The sequence below is a fragment of the Myotis myotis genome, unplaced genomic scaffold, assembly GCF_014108235.1.
Source record: "Myotis myotis isolate mMyoMyo1 unplaced genomic scaffold, mMyoMyo1.p scaffold_m19_p_15, whole genome shotgun sequence".
NCBI lineage: Eukaryota > Metazoa > Chordata > Mammalia > Chiroptera > Vespertilionidae > Myotis > Myotis myotis.
In genome coordinates, this window is record NW_023416319.1 from 18,420,781 (window position 1) to 18,434,285 (window position 13,505).

The 13,505-nt window shown below is 44.5% G+C and overlaps 1 protein-coding gene across 2 annotated transcripts in view; it reads right to left on the reverse strand.

Moving 5' to 3' along the window:
* Positions 1-13,505, reverse strand: part of ABCC2 (ATP binding cassette subfamily C member 2) — a 63,631-nt gene that overhangs the window by 15,358 nt on the left and 34,768 nt on the right. For both annotated transcript variants that reach the window (XM_036336370.1, XM_036336371.1), the window contains 8 exons: positions 12,502-12,628; positions 7,199-7,375; positions 5,538-5,705; positions 3,984-4,164; positions 1,714-1,837; positions 1,307-1,442; positions 417-636; positions 110-264 (listed from right to left, as the gene is read on the reverse strand). In XM_036336370.1, coding sequence (XP_036192263.1) covers positions 110-264; positions 417-636; positions 1,307-1,442; positions 1,714-1,837; positions 3,984-4,164; positions 5,538-5,705; positions 7,199-7,375; positions 12,502-12,628 — 1,288 coding nt within the window. The remainder of the gene's footprint in view (positions 1-109; positions 265-416; positions 637-1,306; positions 1,443-1,713; positions 1,838-3,983; positions 4,165-5,537; positions 5,706-7,198; positions 7,376-12,501; positions 12,629-13,505) is intronic.

A 13,505-nucleotide genomic window follows, 5' to 3' on the forward strand; every position in this document is an offset into this window, starting at 1 on the left:
AACTGGAACTACACAGTGTTGCCCAGGGGACATGAGCAGTCTTTCCAGGTCAGAACAGAAAGATTCCCAGCATACACATGCATAACCTTACAGCCCTTGACATACTTACTCCAGCAAACCTGTTCACAATCCGGCCTATGGGTGTTGTGTCAAAAAAACTCATGGGTGCTCGAAGGATATTGTTCAGCAGTTGCTTGTGCAGGATGTTTGATGCATGCGTGAAACCATAGACACTGAAGATATTTGCTACGAGCACAAATATACCTAGAAATGGAACCAGTTTAGTCAGTGCTGTGCATATGGATCCCTGAAGTCTTGTGCCTCGGACATAATGGCAATTTTTTCCCTGAGTCCAGGCAAAGTACATTGATCAGAGAAATTATGTAAGAAATAGCTATCATAGCCATCAGACGTACCTTGTGTTAATCCCAGAGCTCCATAGACGCCAATTCTCATATCCCTCTGAGAGGCTGGGTAGTTGGAGGCATTGAAGGTTTTAGAGTCACTGGTCCAAACACTGAGCCAGAGATTGGATCCAATCAAAGCCACAAAACTGGTTACATAGGCAAAGACGATGAAGAAAATTGAACACCATCCTACTGCTTGTAGGTATTTCAGGTAGATGGAGAACTTGACCTGCAAAGCCCCCATGCCAATGTTAGTAGAATTCCTAATGGCTTTTGGTGGAGAATTACCTAGAATACCAATCACAGGGGGAGTGAAGTCCCTGGGAAAATGGATGGCCGGTAGCACAATTTGGTGTCTGTGCTTATCATTTGTGCATTGGGCCAGGCTAATAATCAATGCTTAAATACAATGCAAAGTAAATAATCATGCAATTAAACGGGGAAGATAGAAAAATGGAGTGAGACAAATGGAGTTATACTGCAGAGCCTGGAATTTGTTTTAGGAATTTGGATTTAAGTTAAGACCTTAAATTTAAGAACTTAATTTTAACTTTTATTAATTTGAATTGTATACTGAGGTTGATGGATTAGTGTTCTCTGGCTCCCAGAATTGCATCTCAAAGCAGTTTTGTTATTTGCTCCACATATCAGAATGGAATCAAACACTCATGAAATGTGCTATGAAGATAATCACAGGAACCACGCCATTCTTCATGAAAATATGATTTAATGGAAAGCTCTGAGTATCTGCCAACATTTCAGTGATGAATTTAAAGACGTGCAAAGCAAGCATAAGACATAGCCCTTTTGTAGATATGTATTCAAGTCATCAAACTTTAAAATGTTGGGATCCCAAGCCTTATATCACCTCTAATGGTACTTTTTACTGTTGTATTCACCTTTCCAGTTTGTATGAATTCCTTCTCAATTAATTTTTGTCCTTTCACTAGTTCTTTCTCCTCTTTCGGGGTATTCACATTCTGAGTTCTCAAGGAGTTTTTCAGGGTCTTCAGACGCCTGCTACTAGACCTAGATCTGAGAAATTGAAAGAGGGAAAGCTTTCCTGAGCATGTAGCTGCATCCCGAGGGTCTTCTTAAAAGCAGGTGTCAGTCACGCTGATTGCATCAACATTCATTTCAGAGCAGCTGGCCTTGGAGAATCACACAACCCCAACCCTCTTCCCCAGACAAGGAAACAAAGGAAGAGTTGGCAGTGTTCATGGTGTCCGCTATCCACATAGAAAAAGAGAACGATCAAGTGGAAATATGGAAGGGATGATGGGTGCCAGCTGAGTAGATGACCAACCTGCGGCTAAGTGTTCGATGAAGGCTGTTTTCTCTGTTCATAGTAAAGGATGCCACATCCTGAGGGACTTCCTCCACACTGGTCATCAGCCCGTAGTCATCTTCTTCTCCACTGTCCTCATTGACTAAGAGACACATCAAAGGTTAGAGCGAGTGCATAGAGCTCTCACAGCCATACGAACAAGGAGAGAGATGTCTTTTCTGATATTGCTGGGCTCAGCAAGAAATCCCAGATGTACACATAGGCTGGAATTTTTTACTCCAGAAATACTATTTTTGGGTATATTTACTCATGGAGAAATACAGGATGAAGAAGAAATGAGTTAATATTCCACCTAAAAGTAAAATGGTCAAAAGGAGAAAAATATTCCCAGAAGCTTCTAAGTTCCTTTGGAGCAGGAAGGAAGTTTCAAGGATTATAGTAGACAAACACAGGAATTATAATCTCCAGAATTGACTAAAGAGGTATGTATAAATTTTAAAATGCTCTTGAAATTCAAATAATTTGACAAACTTTTATAAATTTAAAGCATTTAAAAATCCCTGAAAATAAAATAAAATGTAAACATAACCTTGGCAACATAATGGTATAGTAAGGATCTCAAGAAATTGTTACCTCCATAACATCAATGAGAATACTGGCAAAAAATTGTCCAAATCAACTTTTTTGTAACTCTAAAATTAGCCAAGAGCTTGCAACAATCCAAAGAACATTTATTTAATAAAAATAACCAAATCTTAGTAAGACTAGTAAGCGTAATGAGATATTTTGAAAAGTATTCTTTGTACATCAAAGATATAATTCTTCAGAGAGGTCATCCACCCATGGCGGTTTATAACAGAATACAAAACTCAGATTCAAGCAAATAGAAAAACAAAAATAGTATATAGCCAAACCGGTTTGGCTCACTGGATAGAGCATCGGCCTGCGGACTGAAAGGTCCCAGGTTCGATTCCGGTCAAGGGCATGTACCTGGGTTGCGGGCACATCCCCAGTAGGAGGTGTGCAGGAGGCAGCTGGTCGATGTTTCTCTCTCATCGATGTTTCTAACTCTCTATCCCTCTCCCTTCCTCTCTGTACAAAAATCAATAAAATATATTTTTAAAAAATAGTATCTAATTGGCATAGTAAAACTGTCCAGATTAGGGTGACTGGTTATCAGGACAGTAACTCAGAGGGCATCAGACACTGGCCTTTGCTTGGACCTTAACTCCCAGGCATGTGCTTTTTGTTTTGTCCAGGCCAGTCCCTGGAGCACATAAAGGTTGATGGAATGACCCCTTTCTTTCTGCTGGTTCCTGGTATCCCTGCCTCACTCTCCTGGGCTGGCTCTGGATCCCCACCACCCACACCATCCTGTTCTTTGTTGCTGCCTTGTCCCTCCAAGGCGTACAGTCTTCCTGGTCTTCTCTTTTTCCTGCTCTTGTGCCCCCAGGATGGTTTTAAACCATCATTGTCTTGACCTTGAAGCCTAAATATGCTCCCACTTGCAGGCTCTGTAACTCTCTCTACTGACTGACTTCCGGAATGGCCCAGCGCCCTCCAGGCCTTGCTTTCTCAATCTTGACCTTCTGCTGATAACTGCTACCTGAAGAGAACACCCAGCACTATGCAGAAGACTACCCAAGGTTCTTGGGAACAGGACTCCATTACTGATGGAAGCTAACCAGTGACCCCAATGGTGGTGGTATTAGGGGCTATTTCTGTGGTAATACTGTGAGTTATACTATGCAACTACCATGTTTTTTTCTGGTTCAAAACACCCAATGGTTTTTGATGTATTAGTCAAGGTTCCTTTGTTAGAGCTTATCAAGAATTTAGCAGTACACTTATCGAGGACTTAGTATTAGCCTATGAAGCTGTCCAGGAAGTTGTTTTAATGGGTTTGGTGGTGGGTGATATGGGATGTGTGACTTAGAGCAGTTAAAGCAAGGCATCATGAAAAGTGGGCCCTTTGTGCCACTGGTGTTTCTTCCACAGGGCTGATCACCCCAAATTCCAGTCACACCCTCCCAAAGTGTGCCCTTTGATTACATGCCAATGACCAGATAAGCAGGATGAACCTCCAGTTTGGCTCAGGCATAGAGTTTCTATGTCCATGCTTCTTTACAGAGACACAACACAGAAAGAACAGATTTTGGATCTCTGGGTAATTCACACTCAAATCTAGTTCACTGGATACTGAGCAGTTCAGGAGGTAGATATTGGTTCACTACTTCCATTCCTTGCCATACCCAAATTCTGTCCCCGTTCCAGTTGTCCTTACATACCTGTGGCTTCTCCTTCAGGACCCGCCTGCTTTACAAATGTCTTCAGGTTCTTAGCAAACAGTCCTTTCTTGGCTAGCAGAGCACGGTAAGACCCCTTCTCTGAGATGGTGCCATTCTCCAGAACCACAATCTCATCCACTTGGGGAAGAAAGTGAATGCTATGTGTAACCAGGAGTCGAGTCTGTAAAAATAACAGTAAGTTGTGCTGATAACCCTGTGTCCGCCGCCTTCCTTGTCCTACTCTAAAGAAGGAAAAGCAGATGACTCAATTCATTATGGGGCTTTGCTTCAAAATGTGGCCCTGACCACCTGGCCTCTGTTACTTCCTCTTTCCTTCCCAGCACCTCATCCTAAAACCTGACCCATGTGTAAGATGAGACTCCTGAAAAAAAAAAAAAAAGAGATTTCTGTCATCATTGTGTATATACTTGGAGATTTTTTATAGTGACAATGAGGTGTGCACAACACACATTCTCTTCCAGCTTCTTGGGTAGCCAGGAGTTTGGCTTAGGAATGTCCCGGGACATAACTAACTAAATAACTAGCTAACCAATTTGCCCCTTTTGCTAATCAGCTAACGAACTGAGCTAATAAGAACTGCCCACCCCAGCCAGTGTGGCTCAGTGTGGTTTAGCATCAACTTATGAACCAGACGATCAGAGTTTGATTCACAGTCAGGGCACATGCCCAGGATGCAGGCCGGGTCCCCTGTGGAGTGCGTGGAGAAGGCAGCTGATCAATGATTCTCTCTCATCATAGATGGTTCTATCTCTCTCTCCCTCTCCCTCCCTCTCGGAAATCAATAAAGATACCTTTAAAAACAAACAAACAAACTGCCCAGATTCTTTCAGCATGTTAGTGACATTTTGTAACAAGAAACTTTGTCTTTGGCCCAGGTCCTCCCTGGTGTGAGATATGACATTCCTTGTATTGCTGTCTATTGATAAATCACATGACTACTGACACAGGGGTTCCACTCAAAGGAAGACTAACACTCATGGATCATTAATGAAGCTCAGACAGGGGCCATGGGGTTGAGAGAGCCTCTGGAGAGAAAACCCAAGCCCACTGTCTCTGTCCACAACACAGACACTGTTGGGATGGGAGAGCTTATTAGCCTAGACTTATCAGACTTGTATACTAAGTCACTTATTAGCATAGACTCCTATCTTATCTAAAGGGGCTCACTAGGAATAACAAAAGACACTCCTAGTATCACTCAGGAAATTCCAAGTTTATGAGCTCTGTGCCAAGAACTGGAAACAAAAACCAAATCAGCCTTACTATATACCACAGGTCTCAACGTGCTTTCTATCATAATCAATCATCCTAATGGGCTCAATGCCCAGGCCACAGAATAAGCTAGAATTTGCCATGACCTCAAGATGGGAGCCCTTATGGGCTTAGCTCCTGGAAGACCAGTCTGACACTGTCTCCTCAGCAGCCCGGGGGGGGCAGGTCAATAAGGAAATCTGCTTCAGGACTGCAGCTGACCTAGATGTGTGCCCCCGAAACACATACCTCACGGCTTTGCCACTTTAAATGATTCCTCACCTTGCTTTTCAATAGGCCATTGGGACCCAAGACCTTATCGAAAATGTGTTTTCCCACGTGAGCATCCACGGCCGACAGGGGGTCATCCAGAATATAGATATCTGCATTTTGATAGGCAGCTCTGGCCAGGCTGATGCGCTGCTTCTGACCCCCACTGAGATTTATACCCTGAAGAAGAAAAGCATTTCTATTAAGCACTGGGCCCCAGTCCTGCCTGCACGGAGGCTACTGAGGAGGGGTAAGAAAGAGATGTTTCTCAATAAGGTATTAAGGGCTTACAAGTCTTCAAGTTCCTTTATACAAAAAGCAACTTTAATTCAAATAAAACCCTTTGGGCCCAATAATTAAAGGCAGGCCCGACTTACCATTTTCTACTGTATAATTTACTTATTATTTTTTGTTGCTTCCTGTCCCATAAGAATGTAATGTTACACCAGGCAGATTTTCTCTATTTTGTTCATGGATGTAACTCCAGCACTTGAAACAGTCTCTGGCACATAGGTGCTCAGTAAATGTGTGTTGAATCAATGAACAAAATCACTCTAGAGCTGTATCTTCACGGGTCTTCTAACATTTCAAGATCCTTGTCCTCAAAGACTGCTATAGGCAGTTTTAATAATGGGGATTGTTCAAGAGAGAACCACAGGCCCAAATGGTGTCACTTGTGCTAAAGCCCAGAACACCAAACCTAGATGTAATACCTGAGCTAATTTCTTTCAACCTCTCCCAGAAACACTTAGTCAACCCGTGTGACCTTTTCTAGGCAATGCCAAGGAGGTAGTCTGTCCTGGGGGCCTTCTCCACCCCACCCCACCCCCACCCCCGCCCCAGAAAGGAGAGGCTTTCTGCATGATGAAACCCTTCCCTGGTCTCTTCCTCCAAAAAACAACAACAACAAAAAACCCCAAAACACAAAAACAAAACAAACAAGCAAAAACAGATGTGCAGGTGCCCCCAGATAATTTATTTATTTATTTTTTTCTAATAGCTTTCTTTCCCCACCCTTTTTTTTTCTTTCTATTTTTGTATAACACTTTGAGTGCCCTTGGAGTTGCTAGGTGGGATTCTGCCTCATTCATAAATAATCAAGTCAATCAGACCTTCAACTGCACTTGGTTTAATTTTGTTTTTAACAGGAGGGAGGATGAAAACATCCTACATATGTAATAATCAGGGATTTTCTAAACAAATTATTCTCTATCCATACAATGGATAAAATACGCAGTCGTCATTAAAAATCCATTTTTAAGAAAGGCATTTAATAACATCAGGAAATAATCCACATTAAATATCTGTCTGTTCAAAGCAGGTTACTAGAACCCTTCTCTGACCCTTGCTGATGTACAGAAGTAGAGGCAGGACACATAGGCTCTGTCCCTCCGCCATGACATCAACCTGGGGCCAGTCACTGGTTACTTAACCTCTCCGGTCCTACCCTCCTCTTTCCTTCAGAGTACATAATCCCTGTATTTGCTTCCAGGTACCAAATTTAAAATTTCTGGATTGCTATATTTGTATAAAATATTGTACAAACTCATGTTTTCTGGTGTTTATTCCCAACATGACCACCGAAATTGGTCAGCTATTTTACTCCTATGTACTTCTTTGCCATCCTCACATTTTTTCTTTGATATTTCTGCACCCTTTAAGGTTCTAAGTACCTTCTCTCCAATCTCAGCCAGGTCTCCCCCAGGCAGCACTTTCAAGTCTTGGAGGAGGGCACAGGCCTCTAGAACTTGCTGGTATCTCTTTTCATCGAATTCTGATCCAAAAAGGATGTTGTCCTTTATGGTGCCATTCTGGATCCAGGACTGCTGTGGGACATAGGCTATCGTGCCCTAGATGGGAAATATGAGACCAGAAGACAGTTGTACCTCCAGAAATGCAGGGTTGAAGGACGGGGTGGCAGGAGCCGGAAGGAACAAATGGAACTTAGACTTGAAGAAATGTATGTCAAATTGACTGAACATCTGATATTTATAAATGTATTTGAATTTTTTCACAAACCATGGAGAAGGAACTCCATGGAGAAGGAAGTCTTTTTTTTTTTTTTTTTTTTTATTGATTAAGATATTACATATGTGTCCTTGTCCCCACGTTACCCTCTACCCCCCACCCCCCCCCACCCCTGCTCATGCCCTCACCCCCCCGTTGTCCATGTCCATTGGTTAGGCCTATATGCTTGCATATAAGTCCTTTGGTTGATCTTTCCCCCTTACCCCCACCCTCCCCTACCTTCCCTCCAAGTCCCGACAGTCCAATCAATGCCTCTCCGTCTCTGGATCAGTCCTTGTTCATCAGCTTATGTTGTTCATTATATTCCACAAATGAAGTGAGATCCTGTGGTATTTATCCGCTCTCAAGTTCCATCCATGCTGTGGCAAATGGTAAGAGTTCCTTTTTCTTCTTCCTCTTCTTAAAGAATACCTTTCAGCATTTCATATAATGCTGGTTTGGTGATGATGAACTCCTTTAGCTTTTTCTTATCCGTGAAGCTCTTTATCTGACCTTCTATTCTGAATGATAGCTTTGCTGGATAAAGTAATCTTGGTTGCAGGTTCTTGCTATTCATCACTTTGAATATTTCTTGCCACTCTCTTCTGGCCTGCATGGTTTCTGTTGAGAAATCAGCTGACAGTCGTATGGGTACTCCCTTGTAGGTAACTGACTGTCTTTCTCTTGCTGCTTTTAAGATTCTCTCTTTATCTTTTGCTCTTGGCATTTTAATTATGATGTGTCTTGGTGTGGTCCTCCTTGGATTCCTTTTGTTTGGGGTTCTCTGCGCTTCCTGGACTTGTAAGTCCATTTCTTTCACCAGGTAGGGGAAGTTTTCTGTCATTATTTCTTCAAAAAGTTTTCAATATCTTGCCCTCTCTCTCCTTCTGGTACCCCTATAATTCTGATGTTGGTACGCTTGAAGTTGTCCCAGAGGTTCCTTACACTATCTTCATATTTTTGGAATCTCTTTTCTTTTTTCTTTTTCGGTTGGGTATTTTTTGTTTCTTTGTATTTCAAATCTTTGACTTGATTCTTGGGATCCTCTTTTCTGCTGCTGGATCTCTGTAAATTATTCTTTATTTCAGTCAGTGTATGCTTAATTTCTAGTTGGTCCTTTTTCATGTCCTCCATGGTCTCCCTATACTTATTGAGGGATTCATTAAATTTATCGGCGGTTTCCATAAAATTCTTGAAAAACCTTATAACCGTGGCCTTAAACTCTATATCCAATCGTTTGCTTTCCTCCATTTCTGCCATTTGTGACCTGTTTCTTTGTCTCCGCATTTTGGCAGCTTCCCTGTGTTGATAGAGTGGCCCTGTGCGCCAGGTGTCCTGTAGGGCCCAGTAGCTCAGCCTCCCCAGTTACCTGGGGTGGACACTCTTGGTGCACTCTTGGTGCCTTGGTTGTTGTAGAATCACTGGGAGGAATTGACCTCCAGGCCAATTGGCTGTGAGAATCAGCTGTGTCTAAAGTGGGAGAACTTCTGTGCTGAAGACACCCTTCTGGGGCAAGACTTGCTTCAGTGGGGCTTTGGTGCTCACTGAGTCTGCTCCCTGAGTGTGTCCCTTATGGATCTGAGGAGTTGCAGTCTGGTACCCTCTGACCACTGGGTACAGTGGCTCCTGGATCTAAGGAGGTGCTAATTCAGCCTCTGCCTGAGGCCACACAGCAGGAGCCACGAAGAGGCTCAGCTGTGAAGCAATGCAAGCCGCTGCGGGGCCTTGGGCCTTCTCTTGGAAGTTCCAGGTCTGCCTGGCTGGGCTGCAGTTAGGTACATTCACATGCAAAAGCCTCTGCCGCAGCCTGGGTGGGGCGGGGTCTCAGGGAGTCAGAGGGCGGAGAAAGCGGCCATGGCCGATTCTCCGCCGGAGTCGCACGTCTCAGTGTTCCGGTAACGGCTGCAAGCACCTCTGAGGGAAAGCCGCCCTCAAGTTCGCTCGCTGCCGGACAGACCAGCTTCTCCCCGTATGAGACCTGGGTCCCCAGTGACTTCCCGGAACCGGAGTTCAGAGCCGTCGGAGTTTGTGATTCAAAAAGACAGCCGCGTCCTCAGGCGCCACCCCCTTTCCTCGCGCGCGCACGCCGCCGTACCTCTGCACTTCACCTCCGCAGCGCCTCTGGCTCTCAGCGTGCTTTTCTTTCCTTCTAGTTGTGGAATTTACACTCAGCCAGCCTTCCTGTTGTTCTGGATGATGTTTGCTCGGTCCTTTGCGGTAATTTTCAATTGTTGTGTGAGGTGATAATTTCCCGGTGTTTACCTATGCCGCCATCTTAGTTGCCCTCGAGAAGGAAGTCTTACTTGTCATGTAAAGTCCTCTTTTTTAGACTCTCATTTTCTAGCTATGATCCTGAAAATGGGAGGATGAATGCATGTGCTGGCTCTAGAACAGGGTTCTAGTCAGACCCAAGTGAGTTTACTAGGAGCAACTGAGGGATAACACTACCAGGGGCCTGGTATAGATGGCAGCTGAGGAAGCAAGGACTAAGAGATTGGAATTAGGGTGCAGGCTGATGCATGAAGCAGATCATGTCCAAAGAAAGATGAGCCTGACAAAAGCCTGTGTTTGAGGAAAAACTCAGTTATGAGGTAGCAAGAAAACACTTCCTAAAAGGAGTTAAGAAACAGAATTAAATCTGTAGATGCTGCACAGATGCAGAGATCAGACTAATAGTTGCCAAAAGGGAGGGAGGAGCTGGGTGAAAAGGTGAAGAGATTAAGAACTACAAATTGGTAGACACAAAATAGTCACAGGGGTGAAAAGTACAGCATAGAGAATATAGTCAATAATCTATATATATAAAACCCTAATATGCAAATAGACCGAACGAGCAACCAAACTACTGGTCACTATTACGTGCATTGACCACCAGGGGGCGTGCACGGAACATGGTGGGATGGTGGAGCAGGTGAGTGGGGGCGCCAGACCAAGGCGGGGCACTGGTCACTGTCATCAGGACGAGCCTCTGGTGATTACTGAAAATTCTTTGCTCCTACATGCTGCAGTCCCACCAGGCATTTGCACCCACTGCCAGCGCCCAGCGCCAGCCCCAATTGCTCAACGCTGTCAGTGGGTGCAAGTGGTGGCTGCTGGCCCCGATCGCCCCTGAGAGCTTTTCTACCTCCCCCTGCTCCTGAGGGGTGATCGGGGCAGCAGCCACCACTTGCATCTGCTGAGGGCACTGGTCCTGCTCACACCCGCTGCTGGCACCAGCCCCAATAACTCCGCGCTGTCAGCAGGTGCGATGTCAGGGCATGGAAGCAGCAGCGGCAGGAGCGGGGCTGTTGGCAGGCAGGGGGCAGGGGGCCACGGCAAGAGGGCCGGGCCGGGGTGCGAAGGATGGGTCAAGACCCATGCCTGTGCCCTCCGCAGCCTCATGGCCCCAGTTCCTTTCAAAGCGCACAGATTCGTGCACTGGGCCCCTAGTATTGTAATAACCATGTACAGTGCCAGGTGGGTAGTTGAAATAAGGAAGGACCTCTTTATGAAATATATGATTGTCTAAGCCCTGTGCTGTACATCTAAAACTAATACAAAATAATACTGAACGTAAACTGTAATTGAGAAGAGTCTGTAGAGTGTGCTCTGCTACACTGCATGTGGATTAATGCAAATTAGCTCATTAGTTATTGGTAAATCAGGGGATAATGTCAGTATAAAGTACATGTTCTTAAAAAGGTCCAAACATGTCAATGTAAAGCAATCAGGAGTGAGCTTTCTCATAATTAAAAAGAAGGCTTAGCAATATATAAAGATCTTAAGGAAAACAGCTACAGATCTATAGACATGCCTCTTTTTGGTGCAAGTAACGGCTGGTTCAATGACTCAAAGTACCTATAGTTTCCCCTTAATGTAGCTCTCTGGGGAAGCTGAGAGTGCTCATGAGGATGCCATGAAAACATTTTCTCTCTGTTAAAAACATCATAATTGCCTGGCCAGGTAGCTCAGTTGATTGAATGTTGTCCCATACACCAAAAAGGCTGTGGGTTCGATCCCCAGTTGGGATGCATATGGGAGGCAGCTGAGAAATCTCTCTCTCTCTCTCTCTCTCTCTCTCTCTCTCTCTCTCTCTCTCTCTCTCTCCTTCTCTCTCTAAAATCAATGAAAAATATCCTCAGGTGAGGTTTACAAAACAAACATAATTGATAAATATGCCTATATCTTACATCAAATTTTTGTATTGGAAACAAGTGCCCCCAAAGGAGGAAAGGGAGGCCCTGAACTAATTGTGATGCTGGGAACAGTTGCCAGCAGACTTTGCAGTGCTACTGTTTTTATTGCCATTGTTTATTATCTTAAAGTTATACAAGTTTAATAATCGGTTACAACTCTTTCCCCTAAGTCTTGTTATTTTTATTGCACAATTTTGTGGAACTTGAAGTTTTCAGAAACAAATATAGGTATAGCAGAACTGCCGATACTCTGAAGGGAAAGATCTCTATTCAACATTTTTCAAACTTTAGTATGCGTATGAGAATCACCTGGGTAGCTCATTAAAAATGCAGATTCTTAGCTCTAGTTGGTTTGGCTCAGTGGATAGAGCATCGGCCAGTGGACCTAAGGGTCCCAGGTTCGATTCTGGTCAAGGGCACGTACCTTGGTTGCAGGCTCCTCCCCGGTCTGGGCGCGTGCAGGAGGCAACCAATCGATGTGTTTCTCTCACATCAATATTTCTCTCTGTCTTTCCCTCTCTCTTTCCCCCCCTCTGTAAATCAATGGAAAATATCCTCAGGTGAGGATTTTTTTTAAAAAAATAAGCAGATTCTTGGAATCCACCTTGAGTCTGATTATGTATGTAAGGTGAGGCAAAGCATCTACAGTTTACAAGTGGACCATGTGTCTCCCAGACCTTTTACCTATACAGCAACCTGACAGCAGTGGTGGTCAGATTCTAGTCCTCAGTGCGCCCGTCCAGCACGAAGTGGCCCACATTTGAGTCAGTCTTCCCCTTGGCATTCCCGCTCACCTTGATGTTGATGTGCCCATGGACATTTTCCATTTCTCCCAGCATGGCTGACATCAAGGAGGATTTCCCAGAGCCCACAGTGCCCACCACAGCCACCAACTGGCCCGGCATGATGTCCAGGTTCACACTGAAAGAGAGAAGTAAATTTGAAGGAGATGAGGGGACTTATTCAAGAGGAGTTCAGGCCACTTCTCAGACTCTCTATGGGAAGTCTGGTATTTGGAGATTTTCTCTCAAGACTGGAAAATTAGTCTTTGGTATACAAGACTCCATAGTGCTTCTTTAATTATTTATTTTTAAGCTCTAAGAGCCTAGAGAGTGAGTCCTAGTGTATTCAACTTGCCTATGAGCTGTTTGTGCCAACCTTGGGTTTCCACTGGAAAGATTCTCTTAGAACCAACATGGTGCCATTGAACAAGACCCCAGTGGGAGCCTGGAGACCTGGGTTCAAGTCCCAGCTTTGTCTCTGCCCAGCTGTGTGATCTTGAAATGTCACGTCCTCTGAACTCTCATTTCTAAACTAGTGGTCTTGGACTAGGTTATTGTTTCCCAGACTTCGCTCTTCAGTGAGACTAGGCATCCAATGGAACACCTGCTGAAAGCACAGACTGCTGCCCGCTCCCCTGAGACATGGCTGTGTCTGGCTGGGGAGACATCCACACTGGGCTAGACTCCTAGAAACTCTGTGTGTCGGCCCTATGGTTTGAATTCCTGGAATATTAGAATCTCAGAAACTTGTTCATAGTCTTTCCGAAGCTGCCCATTGAGCTGAACTTGTTCTAGGCTTATATTAGCAAAGGGGGAGCTGTGTCCAGTCTTCTCTCTGCAAAGAGAGGCTTTCAGGCTGGGAGGGTTCAGGGGAGGAGTTTCTGGCCTGACACATCCTGGGGCAAGCTCCAGAGTCCATGTTCAAGGCTGTGGAAATAGCAAAGAAGGGTGGAAAGGCCTAACAGTAGCAGGAAGATGAGAAGGGGTGCCTGGTTGTGAAGAAAAAAAGGACGGCC